Raw genomic sequence first — 14,478 nt, 5'->3', positions numbered from 1 at the left:
ATGATGTTCACCAGGATTTTTTTTATTCCTTGAAGATTGCACTTACTGAAGCGCCTGTGTTGGTATTCCCAGACTATAGTCTTCCCTTTACTATTTGTACAGAGGCTTCTGGGACAGGGTACTTATGCATATGCTAGTCGCATTCTTAACAAGCCTGAGTCTCGTTACTCTGTTACTCATTTGGAGGCCCTGGCAGTGGTTCGAGCTTTAAAGCATTTTCGTGATATGATTTTCGGATATCCTGTTACAGTCTACACGGACCACACTGCTGTCACACAGCTTTTCAAGGTCAAAAATCTTTCCGGCCGCGTGGCCAGATTGTTTCTCACGATTGAGGAATTTAACTCAACCCTTAAGCATATTCCAGGGCGTGTGAACAACGTTGCTGATGCACTTTCACGTAATATACCTGTAGCTGCAGTTACAGTGATTGACAATTTCTCTCTGAAAGATCTGCCCAAAGCTTAGCGTGAGGACCCTGTTTGGTCTGCTGCTTATGCTTTGGAGTCTGGTGATAATACCACCTTACCAGATTTACCTGTTCCCCTGTCCCAATTTTCCTTGCAGGACAAGGTTCTCATTCGTAATGTGGAAGTGTCTGAGCATAATATGGCACAGCTAGTGATCGCTGAATCCCTAGTTCCTGTTGTTCTGTCCCTTGCTCATGATGCCCCTCGGGCTGGTCACCCAGGTTGTGATAAAACTCTGGCTATGGCACGTAAGAAGTATTATTGGCCAAATATGCGACTGGACATTACCTCTCATGTAGCCCAGTGTATCTCTTGTGCCGAGAACAAAGGTTCTACGCACATTACTCCCATCTTAGAGTACCCTACTTCTTCTCGCCCTTTTCTGACTATGGCCATAAACCTTTTACAACTGCCTCGTAGTACTCAAGGTTCTGTGTATGCCCTTGTGTGTGTGGACCACTTTAGTCGTTTTGTAACATTGGCTCCCTTACGTAGCAAGTCTGCTCCAGTAGTAGCACATGCTTTAGTTTCTTATGTTTTTTGTCCTTACACTACTCCGGTTATCCTTAGTGACAATGAGTCTGAATTCAGGAATGAAGTTTTAGCGAGCATTTGTGAGCGTTATGGCATCCCGCAAACATTTGTGACTACTTACCATCCTGCGCCCAATGTCCTTGTACAGAGGACGAATAGGAAGATTTTGGATATACTCAGGCACGTTACTAGTAACCTTCATGAATCTTGGGAGGATTGGCTTCCACATGCAATGCTTGTATTAACAGCATCATTAATGTCTCTCCGGGCAAGACGTTTCATTACGTCATCTATGGAGTGGAAAAACGGCTCCCTTATGATGTGCTTGAGAGTCCCGCTCTTCCCCTCTACAATTTTGATGACTTCTGTATAGTCAACTTCAATATCACACACTGCATAACATTTATGGTTCTGTAAAAGAAAAACTTGAAGTCTCCAAGGCCAAAATGTTGAATCATCTGCATATCCGGACTAAGCTTGTTAACATCAGCATTGGTTATCATGTTTATAAGAGCATGTCTGACCATCGACCTAAACTTAATTGTAAATCTGTTGGTCCCTTTTTGGTTACTGAGAAGTTGCATCCCGATAAGTTCAGGGTCTTTGATCCTTCCCAGGGACTGAGCGAAGTGTTGCATGTTGATAGGCTTAAGGTTACAAAAGTGTCTATCCCTGCATTTACCCGGCCTCCCCCAATGACCACTGTACAAACTATGCCTTCTGTATCTGCCCCTCATAATTATAATCTCCGTTTAAAGGGTCCTGTGTCTTCATATCTGTATATGTGCATTGGTTATGTTGTTATTCGTGCTTGTCTTGATCTGTACTTTGTATCTTGTTTATCTATTACGTGTATTGATTTGTATAATGTGTAAATTTTATCTAGCTATTAAGCGTCATGTCCCGGACACCCGGCAATTGCTGTTTTTGGTATTTTGTTTAACTGGCGCCAGTTCGTATATCTTTATATGTTTTATGTAATTCTCATGTATCTCTATATTATATGCAATTATTCGGTATCCATATTTTGTATGCAATTCATATATATTCATACGTATAGTACTTATATGTCATGTAATTATGTATGCTCATTTTTTTCTCTGCACTTTTGTAATACTCAATAATGTGGTGTGTGTGGAGTATGTTATCTTGTGTGTTACGTTATGTTTATGTATTAGGGTGTGCTGATTTAATCATTCTTTTCCACACTTTTGTATTCACACTATTGTGTGTGGGGGGCATGCTATGTGATTGTCCATTTTGTCTTGCTGTGGTCAATTGTTTTTCTCGTTTGCTCGGTGGAGTCACCAAGTGGTGGTGGCCGAGCAATGTTATGGTGTACGTGTATAGCACCGTACAGTGGTGATTATTGTGTGTATGTATTAATAGACCGGGAGATACATGCTTTCTCCCGTATATATTTGTCACATGTTATATAATTATGTTGTACTTGTTATTGTAATATCTGGTTGCAGATTCGTATGCATTTTTTGTAATCGAACCATGTGATTCGTGTATGTTTTCCCGTGAATTTTGACGTCCCCACGCGACGCCAGTCTTGGTCTCGTCCCCAGAGTGAGCACACGCATTATATATGTAGTGCTTTACAAATTGCTAATTTATCCGTACTCAGTGTTTTAGTTGCCACCCTATTACAACAAGCTCAGAAACGTTACATAATTTAGCGCGCAAGCATGTTCTGCTTTCCCATTGGCGAATCGTCTTGGACCACTGACAGGTATGTATCCCCTCCCCCTCAGTAATGAGTTATGTCAACCGCTAATCTCCGCCAATTTTCCTTCAAGCTGATTTCTCCCAAAGCGTACGGTCTCGGAGCGGGGTCAGTCGACTGACATGGGATGCACGCTCTTACAGGTCGCTGAACCTCCTCCCTCGTAATATTTGGGTACACTCTCCTAGCCAAGAACAGTGACCTGTGAACTCCAAGGTGGTGCGCCCCGTGTAGTTCCTCCACGCCCATGGGTCCTGCTGCACACTCCTCGCCCAGGGATCCTACTGCACACACCTCGGCCCGTCCGTTGGGCACTTTCAACCAACTTTTCCTCACCCTGGTTAGTCCGTCCGCTTTGTTCTCTCCTGATGGCACCATGACTACGCCCACCTTCAGACTGAGTTCGTCTATCAATTTCAAGATAGCTGTTTGACAATGACCCCTGCTACTCCGCTCGTCCGCACTCATTTCTCTGCGGTCAGCATCGCGTTGATCCATCTCACCAACGTGACTGAATCAGTCTTGATTTCAACCTCTCGCAGCCTCCATTTCAATACCAGATTGACCCCCTTCACAATCGCATCCAACTTCGACACGTTAATGTAATGACAATCGTCCTTCTTTTGTTGCCAAGCTCTGTCTTCTACTACGGCCACGCCTCCTATCTCCAGGACCATGCCAGTGGCTATGTTGCTCGCACCATATCTCATCACCCCTCTATTCAGTTGCAGATCACTCCATTCTCCTTTCACTGGGTCGTCGCATATCACTCACTGTACGACGTTGCGAATCATTGTAAGTGTTCCCTCACTGCCCTTGTCTCCCCACGCTCCTCCTCCCGAACTTCTTTTAATATAGCTGCACGCCACACGGAGCCTTCCCGCTATCGGGTAGTATCCAACCAATTTAGTTACATAAGGAGAAGAGCTCTCTCCTGCTCATCTCGTCCACTGCGTTCGGGACATCATTACTTCTCCTGAACATGAGGTATCCTCTTTCATTTCGCTCTAACCGCAGTCCCTCTGTCCATCGGTTCCGGCTCCTTCGAAACTAGTCCAAATCGTGCTAGGTGTTTCACTACTTCTGACGCTGGCACGACGGTATAGTCCACTACCATATCATCAATATATGAATCCATATCCTTCTCAGTCACTTCATTTTTCTTCAGCACTATCTTCAAGATCTTCGTCATAATCCGCGAGACTGAACATAACCCAAATACCAGTTTGGTTAAACAATATGTCCCTCCCCCCCTCATATTTCATGAGTTGGTGTCACCATAGCTTCTCTGCTACATGAACCTACAGGTACGCCGCCCTCAGATCCACAATTGTAGACGTCCCTCTCATCTGCCGCCAATTACGGAGTCTTGCCACACACGTCCACGAAATCGTCGCCCGTATGACATTTCACAAAAGAATTCAACTCCGAAGTGGCAAAAATCCATTCTCCGTGGGCTTCCTCCAAAATCTCAGGGTGCCCTCTTCAATCCACCGCTGCACTTCCTTATCGAAGTCTTCTCGCATTCCCTCTCTGAGGGTATGTTCGTAGCAACCAACTCTGTTGCTCAACATAGGCACTCCTCCCTTTAGATGCCACTCCACCTTCCAACTGGCCCCATCGAATGTAGTGAGGAAGTTTTCATCCTCAATCGTGCAAGGCGCAGCTCTATCCACTTTGTTCATCACGTACCTCCCACGTGGGTGTCTCTTATTATGAACATGCTCTACAGTAACACTGCTTTTTTATGTCCTCGCCGTCATTCCTATGTCCCTTGCTGGTGCTTGGCGGTTCCTGTTCCTCTGGCCATTGGCAAAATCAAGCTTCACCTGGCCATCAATAAACTTAACTTTGCCAGCTGTCTGATTGCATCCATCCCTACCACTACTCTAATTCCGTCCATAATCGCTCTGAGGACAAGTACCCTCAGTCTTAACGGGATACCCCCACCACCAGTTTGAATTCCTGAGAACCTTCGCATTTTGCTTCCTTTCCATCGACTGTTGTTAGATGTATCTTTTCCTTTCTAAATCCTTCAACTAAGTCTGCTGTTACAATCGTTGTTGAGCAACAGGTATTCACTAATCTGCTTGCTGGTCTTCCTCCCACTCAGACCTCCATGATTGGCATAATATCAGGGAACACCTTTTCTACAACATGAGGTCGACAGCTGGCTCAACAGCACCTTGCGTAATGTAATCGTAGTTATAAAGTGAGACTTAATAAATTTAGTCAACTACTGCAGATCTATATTGGAGTGGGGCCTAAGATCACACAGTGATGGGATAAAGTGATGTGTAGTATAAATTATTGTGGAGAAGTATTATTGCATATTCTGTGAGAGGAGTGGTTGCTTCCCCTCATGAGAACCATGTTATTTTGTTTCTGTTGTGATTTATTCTAGTATGTGTTTATTCTAGTGGTAAAATTGTGTAATGATTGTGACATTGTGTTCACATGGTATATGATGAGTTTAGAAATAGTGCAAATGATAAATTATGGGTATCTTTTCTATGTGAATAAATACTCACTTATGAGAACCATGACAAGCCAAAAGAGATTGTATATATCTTTTTCTATGTGACATGCAGAGTAGAGTAAAATGCTTATATATATATATATATATACATATATATATATATATATATATATATATATATATATATATATATTTATATATATATATATATATGACACACAGGAAACCCAGAGTCGGAGAAAATAAACTTCGAATAAAGAAGAATCCTATATTTCGGCTATCAACTGTAGCCCTCTGACTGTGGGTTTCCTGTGTGTCAATTACAAATGTGCTACTACATTCCTGTTTATATATATATATATATATATATATACATATACATATATATATATATATATATATATATATATATATATATATATATAAATATATATATATATACTGTATATACTGTATATATATATATGTATCCTGTATATATATATAGATATATGTCTACTGTATATATATATATATATATATATATATATATATATAATATATACATATATATATATATATATATATAATTATATGTGTATATATACATATATATATATATATATATAATATATATATACATATATGGATATACATATATATATATATATACATATATATATATATATATATATATCTATATATATATATATATATAATATATATACATATATATATATATATATATATATATATATATATAAATGTATATATTCATATATATATATATATATATATATATACTGTATATATATATATATATATATATATATATATATATATATATATATATATATATATATATATATATATATATATATATATAAAAAGGCTGACAGAATGTAGAAGAGTTGGAAAATAAAACATAAGGCTAGAGTATGAAGTTTTATTCAGCACAAGACATTTCAACTTCTTGGGCCTTCTTCAGAGTCCACTGAAGAAGGTCCAAGAGATGAAACTGTATGGTACTGAATAAAAATGCATAACTTAGCTTTAATATTTCATTGGCCACCTCACTTCCATTATATATATATATACATATACAGTATATATATGTATATGTATATATATATATATATGTATATGTATATATATGTATATGTGTATATATATATATATGTATATTTATGTGTATATGTATATATATATTTATATATATATATATACACACACACAGACGCTCCTCAACTTATGTTTTAGTTACGTTCCGAACGGCCGAACGTAAGTTGAAAATGAACGTAAGTTGTTACTGTACTATACATCCGTAAATTCTATTACCATATCTTACAAAACACCCCTAAATCATTAATTATACACATAACATTGTAAAATAATAACATTAATTTCAAATAAATTAAATTCAAGCAACATAAATTGAGATGGTGGAGGAGGAGGGGAGGAGGAGGAAGAGGATGAGGCAAGGCACTTTCAGTCTGTCTTTTGTGCAATGTAAACAACGGACGCAGCGTCATGCATAAGTATCGTTTGAACTACGGAGAGCGTGCTAAACTAAAAAATTCACTCAAAAATTTTTGTTTTACAATTTTTTTTTTTACAGTCAGTTCAAACATAAAATCGAAAAAAACGTAAAATGAATTAACATAAGTAGAGGAACGTCTGTATATATCCTATATATATCATATATATATATATATATATATATCGTATATATACATATGTATATATATATATATATAACTTGCAGAATACTTTGGTTGACAATGACAGCATAACACTATATGACTTACAAAGTTTTAATTACTTTTATGTAAATATTTTGGGTTTGTCTTCCAAAAAGACAAATATTGAATTTTTACAATGTCCTGATTTACATACATCAACTTGAATACCCACATGATGTAGCTACTTTTTCTAAATTCATAATGACTTAGATCACAGATATGTTTATATATCAAGTTTGAGAAAACATATTAGAAGAATTTGTAGAAGCTATCATTTATGATGACTGTGTCTCTACGTTGTAGAAATACAAAAGAAAAGTAGTATTGTTAAACAATACATTACATAAAAAAATAAGTTTGCCAGATCTATTCTACAACTCCTGAAAGGAAAACATGGTTTATCTATTTATTCATAATGTTTAATATATGTAAGATCAACTCTGATATGATTACCTGACTGACAAAATCTAAATACAGTATATCAACAAGCTTAGGATAACTGTATATCCGTACATCAATACAGCAATTACTTCATTGATTGTTTGTACTATTATTTAACATTAATTTTTTTTTCTCATATAATATTTTGTTGTGATTGCAGAACCTACTAAAAGGATGATCTCATAAACATTAAACTGTTTTACTTCCTTGGTCAGTTTCTGAACTGGGTACAAGCCAAAACTTTTAGAGTTCAATGAATATATAACTGTGAACAACTTATTCAACTACAAGGGTACAAAAATGAGTATATGCAATTAGAATACAGGCTAAGTCACCTTACATGAGATTAATTGCATAATAAGCAAAGCACATCATTTGATGAAGAAACTGAATTACTAAACACAAAGCCAAAGGATTATGATACTAAACATTTCTTTTGCAAGACAAATTAACCCTAAACTAACATTTACATTTTTAGTACAACAGAAAAAGAAGAAAGGGCCTTGATAAATGTTTGTTAAACAACTAGTTTTCATTAGAGACAAAAAAATTAAGTAATTGCAAAAAGTCACATAACAAAACCATAATGCTCAATTACGTACAAATAAATTAAGAATATAAGGCAAACACTGGAGGAAAACAGACTGAGAAAATTTTGGTAAGTTTCACAGAGTTATGAGGCAGGAATAAACTTTAAATCAGAATTATTATAACTATGCCAAATGTTAACATTGGATAAGTACAGAGAGGGAGTCCTTTATCTGAAAAGCATGGGAGTAAAATCAAATCATATTTCAGATGTCTTTAGTTTTTGGTACAAGCAAATATTGTATTTTGAAGGGACAACCGGGATAGCTTGGAGATGGGATTCATTGATATTGAATAGTACAAGATGTACATATACCCTGAAGGTAATGTTTGTGTGTGTGTGTATATATAGATATATATATATATATATATATATATATATATATATATGTACATATATATATATATATATATATATATATATATATATATACAAACATACATGAGGCATGTTTTTTAAGTACTGTTTTGAAATAAAAATGAAACAAGTAGACTTTTTGTAACAATTTTATTTTTACATGAAAGCCTGTACTGTAATCTACTTTTCAACATAATTACAGAATCATCTGACCATGTTTAAATTTGTGAGTATTTGAAATCCCTCTTCCTATTGAAAATGCCGCCGACTTTGAAATACACACTGTGATTTGTTTTCTTACTGCTAAAGGCGTGAAAGTGGCTGAAATTCATTGTCAGATAAATGAAGTGTATGGAGAAAGCATTATGAGGGATGGGATGGTGCGGAAATGGGTGCGAGCTTTTAAAGATGGCCGTACAAATGTGTGCCAAACCATCAGTAATGAGTGAAGGTCGTCCTCTTTGTTCCTCATCATGCATATTTGTACGGCCATCTTTAAAAGCTCTCACCCATTTCTGCACCATCCCATCACTCATAATGATTTCTCCATACACTTCACTGATCTGACAATGAATTTCAGCCACTTTCATGCCTTTAACAGTAAGAAAACAAATCACAGCACGTATTTCACAGTCAGCGGTATTCTCAATCGGAGGAGGCATTTTAAGTACAGTACTAACAAACAAACTTAAACACAGTCAGATGATTTTGTAATTATGTTGAAAAATAGATCACAGTACAGGCTTTCATGTAAAAATAGAATTGTTACGAAAAGTCTACTTGTTTAATTTTTACTTCAAAATGGTACTTACTTAAAAAACACACCTCATATATATATATATATATATATATATATATATATATATATATATATATATACACACACACATACATATACCAAGGCTTTTTCCCCCTTACAAGGGAGGTAGCCAAAAAGGAAAAGGCATAAAATCATTCCCACCCATTCCATCCCTAAATACACTCCACACCCCTCCACCCTCCCTCTTCCCTCTTATCTTAGCACCTCCTGGATGACGGGTCATCCCTGCACCTTGTCCACTGCCCTGGGTCAGAAGCAGTGTCGCAAGACACAGCACATCCACAGCAAGGCCGCTTCATTAAATCGGCGACCCCCCCTCTCCGTCCCCCCATTGCATAAAAGGAGAAGACAGGGAGAAATCCCTTCGGGTGGCATCAAATTTTGCTCACACATACTACCTCACCCCCCATCTCCCCACCCATTCCACCTCATGCATCACAACATCATCCATATACAACCATTCTTCATTCACCCCTGTCTTCTGTCCTCTCCCATCCTTCCTCAACAGACATTCCCCTCTTCCCCAAAGCCCCCTTCACCCCATCCATCCACCTCATCCTAGGACGTCCCCTCATGTTCACTCCCTCCACATCTGCCTTCCATACCTCTCTTACATATATATACATATATGTGTGTATGTGTATTTACCTTGTTGTATTATACGGGAAGGGAGCTATGCTTGTAGTGACCTGTCTGTATCTTTCAGCATCAAGTTTGTTCTTCAAATTTGTGTGTGTTTGTGTATTTACCTAATTGTAATTGTATTATATGGGAAGGGGATCTATGCTCATGGTGACCCATTTTTATATCTTGCAAAATCGAGTTTGTTCTTAGATTCTTGTATGGTGCTTGCACACACTATTGTTTCATGCATGTGTGTGTGTGTATGGTGCTGGGATCAAGGGCATGAATCCACTCCCACCCATTTCATCCCCACATTCACCTATGTCACAAACTAGCCTTTGTGTTTGAGTTGATGTTTCAAATCTATGGTTGTGATTCATTTAAAAAAAAAAAAGATCAAGGCATTTGATGACATTTGTGTACCATCACACTTTAAACAACTGAACTTCTCAATCTAAATCAAACCCAGTCATCAGTAGTAGCAGATGAGTGAGACATGTGAGCTCCAGCTTTGAGGCATTCATTAAATCAGTAAAGCCTTTTCTGAATCCAGAGAAGCTGAAACTTCTTTAAACATATGCATTGAGCTACATCTTCAACTTAATCAGGAATGTTGCTCCCTACCAGGAAGCAATCAAAATATTAAAAGCATACTTTGTTTATCCAAAGAGTATTATTTAAGGCCACTTGCAGACAACAGTCAGGCAAGATACTGGGCCTGTTTTTAGAGAAAATGAAGAGTTTGGCATAAGACTGACTTTGAAGCTGCCACTGAAGAACAAGTTAAAGAGCTAAAGAGCTGTCCATCAAAGATGCCTTCATAACCAGAATGACATCAAATGCCATTCGGCAGAGACTTTTAGAAAATCTTGAATTAGACCTTGACACAGTGGTGAACCAGGCTCATGCACTTGAGATGGCTCAGATACACTCTTAAGCATATTGCACATTCATCAGTGACTGCAGCTACAGTACCAATCAAGTACTGCTGTGAAGTTAATATTAGAGTGCATAGAATAGGATGAATTCCTAACCATAAATGTGGTCCAGTCAAGTACTAGAAAATCTTTCTTTCATGAAGGAACAATTCACCTAAAGAAGCTGTGTAAGGTAAAAAATGCAGTGTGCACCAAATGTGGGAATCTTGGACACTTTGCCCAAATATATCAATTATCAGCAAGATATTCATATAACAAGACAAATATGTTTGCCTTTATCTATGACATCTATGACTAAAACATTAAGTAGTACCTCCCAAGCAGGCACAAAAAAAAAATTCTGAATGACAAGATGACAGTTAAAGCTTTGATCAACCCTGAAAAATGCCATGGCTGGAACAGGGTATTCCCACAAGTCCTTTATGGAGAATATGTTGTTGTTGGTATGTGAAATTGTGTACAATGCAGTTTTCCATAATGTGTTGTATAGCACTGGGTGAAGTGTTACATTCTGGACAGTTATCTATGATGCAATCATCCAGCTCCCTCTGGTAATTTAGAAGGGCTGGATGGTGGCCACACTGCAGCCTGGCTAGGTGGACTTTGTCCTTTCAGGGGTCAGGCATACAGCAATGTGCTGTCTTTCAGTTTGTTGATAGTGAGTGCAGTGCATGCAAGGTGGCATGGGCATCTCCAAGGGGAACAGAGGGAAGTTGTAGTTTCCATCCCCCTCCTAGAAATCCAGGATATGTTTAAAACTTTGCTGGTTGTTATGTATATCTTTGTTAGATTTTCAAGTTATAGAATGTCACTGTATGACAAAAGTCCAAATGTAAGTCATGTAAATAATGTACATATATGCCTATGCAGCCAGTTTGAAGTGTTCATCTTGAGATAATCCTATACTATAAACATATATTATCTTTGACTTTATCCTTCCTACATAAATTCCTACCCTCCCCTACAAAAATTCCTGCAGACACTCCTGAAAGATGGACCCATTTATAGCATGTGTTGCACTTGACTGATGTGTATGAGAAGTTAAGAACAGAATGTAGGAAACTGCAAGAGACCACAAGACTTACACTAGGCAGTTCCATGTCCCTTACCACCTTTTATTCGTATCCATAAAGTTATCTAATCTTCTCTTAAAACAACCAATTGTTCCAGTGCTCACTACAATGTTATGCGTCTATTCCGTTTGTTAACTACTCTATTGGTAAACCAGTTCTTTCCTATTTCCTTCTTGAACTTAAATTTGTCCAGTCTGAATTCATTACTATGACTCCTACATGGCTGTCTTAATATGATTATCTTGTCTGCATTACCCTTGTTAAAGCCCTTGACCCATTTGAATATCTATTAGATTATCCCACACTCTTCAACTTTCCAGAGAGTGTAAGTTAAAATGCATATGCCTGTCTTTGTATAAGTAAACTTCTAAGCCCTTGTATTATTTTGGTCTTTCTCCTCTGTACTGATTTTAGTAAATTATCCATTCTATGGGATGAAAACCAGTCTATCCCCAGATAGAGTTGAATGACACTGGATTTGGGCCTATTTCTTGGGTGCATGTGAACATTGTTCCTGTATTTAAAAAAGGAGATAAATCCTCTGTGCAAAACTACAGATCAATTAGTTTGATGTCAATTATAGGTAAAATGCTGGAATCAGTAATAGCAAATAGTATCAGGGAACATAGAGCAAGGCATAATCTGATTCATGATTCAAAGTATGGGTTCACCAAGGGTAGGTTGGATGTAATTAATATTTTGTCCTTTTACACTAATGTTTACAAGGCAACTGATAATAATGATAGTTATGATGTTATATACTTCAACTTTAGCAAAGCATTTGACAAAGTGCTCCACCAGAGACTTACTTCTTATTTTGGCTCCCAGTTTGAAAAGATTCTTTGTCAGAGACTAGTAAATAAAATTAAGGCCCATGGCATAGGAGGAAAAGTGTGTGAATGGATTATAGCATGGATTAGTGGCAGAAAAATTGGGTCACCATTAACAGTGTAAAATATAAATGGGGTAGTGTTACTAGTGGAGTTCCCTAGGAGTAGGGTATTATTATAATTTTCATCATTATTCTAAAGACCACAACTGATATCCACCCATCAAGAACCTGGAGTAAGTTAAGCAAATTAGAAAAACAAGATATTTGTAAATATTCAAAATTATGAGATTCTTAACTTTGTCTAATTCCTTTTAGAATAACCATCAATTTATTTGCAAATAAAAGCATAATCCAATGTACTGGCTGTACAAATTTTTACATTTGTTCATAAGAGTACACTCAATCCTTGATGTAATGGACACCCATTTAATGGATTTTGGAGGCAATTGACAAAATCCAGTAGCTCAGAATAAGATTTTGAGTTTCCCCACTAGATGAAGAACCCATCTTCACAATCCTTGATAAGTCTGATTGTAGATTACAGTAAATATGTTCAATTTATTCTGTTTACCGGACTAAATGTTTCCCCCATTTTCTCCATTAAATCAAGGGATGGTTGTACTCTATTATGCATATTGATTGTACATTAAAGACAAGTAGGCCTACAGTAGTTATTACAACATAGGACACAAAGAAAGGTAGGAATATAACTTAACAATTGATATCATAAGAGGACACAAGTACAATCAGTACAATCTTAACTTAATCCTGATTATGAGGAATATGGAACTATATGTTTCTTTTATCATGAGAAACTACTTATATGTATGTAAATACTCCTGCTGGTGAAAAAAAAATCCTGGAGAATAAACATATTTGAAGGATGAATACAAACTCAAAAAGTGATTAATTGTTGTGACCATGATTAAAAATGAGAAAATTAGTTAGATATAAATCATAGATATAATGATGAGATCACATCTTAGCAGAAAAAAGTGAACACATACTCTTATAATAAATACTGTAATTTCTTACTCAATACCATGAAAAGGTCTCAGTACCACATCAAAAAGCTTAATCATTTGTATGATATTCTCCATACTTTTTGAAGCCCTTTAGAAACAAAGTTATACTGCAATGATCATATCAAAAAACCTATTTCCTTCAAATGAGAATACTAGCATTCACTGTCACTGTCTGAGTCTGAATCAGAATCTGTATCTGAGTCAGAATGTTCTCTCCTGTACTTTTCCAGTCTCTCCCTAAATAACTGTAGATCAAGATCAGCAAGTTGTTGTAAGAATCCATTGTTTGGACGTACAGCCCGACCTGCATAAACAAGAACAATTAAATTACCAAACATATCTCTCATATTTATATGAAGGCAAAAATATGTCATAAGAAGAAGTTGCATTTTTGTATACTATTATGGACCATTGGCCTTTTCCCCCTTATAAAGGGGTTGGCCAAGCCAAAACACACACCTATATTAAAAGAACCAATCATCCATCCATCCCATCTCAGCATTTCTGTGATAAAGGGTCACTCTGACCACCCCCCCCTCTTCACACTATTTAGGTCAAATACAGAGCATTAATGCATAGCTCCTTCATAGCATGCCAAACAGCCAAATCTGATTACCCCCAAACACTTTACCATATGGTGAACTCCTCTGCATCCACCCTATCATATCCACACATAACCAATGATAAACAGCCAATGGGCAACACTCTTAGATTTAATTTTTTTACAGGCAAAGCCAGATGAAAAATTATGCCAGTTGATTGGACAAGGAGTGATACAACGCTATTAAGAGTAGAGATGAACCACTGCTGGTTTCAAATCTGGGAGAGAATCAGGGAAGGAAA

The 14,478-nt window shown here is 36.9% G+C and overlaps 1 protein-coding gene across 5 annotated transcripts in view; it reads right to left on the bottom strand.

Moving 5' to 3' along the window:
- Nucleotides 1-8,474: 8,474 nt before the first annotated feature.
- Nucleotides 8,475-14,478, bottom strand: part of LOC143027045 (dual specificity protein phosphatase 3-like) — a 94,730-nt gene continuing 88,726 nt past the window's right edge. For 4 of the 5 annotated variants that reach the window (XM_076187921.1, XM_076187923.1, XM_076187929.1 and 1 more), the window contains one exon: nt 8,476-13,939. In XM_076187921.1, coding sequence (XP_076044036.1) covers nt 13,788-13,939 — 152 coding nt within the window. In that variant the 3' untranslated portion in view covers nt 8,476-13,787. Of the gene's footprint in view, nt 13,940-14,478 lie in introns of all 5 variants that reach the window. The other variant, XM_076187928.1, reaches the window with a different exon arrangement.

Source organism: Oratosquilla oratoria, chromosome 7, assembly GCF_046742065.1.
Source record: "Oratosquilla oratoria isolate Oo_2021 chromosome 7, ASM4674206v1, whole genome shotgun sequence".
NCBI lineage: Eukaryota > Metazoa > Arthropoda > Malacostraca > Stomatopoda > Squillidae > Oratosquilla > Oratosquilla oratoria.
Note: the sequence above shows the minus strand (reverse complement) of the source record. Positions and strands in the feature narration are given on the sequence as shown.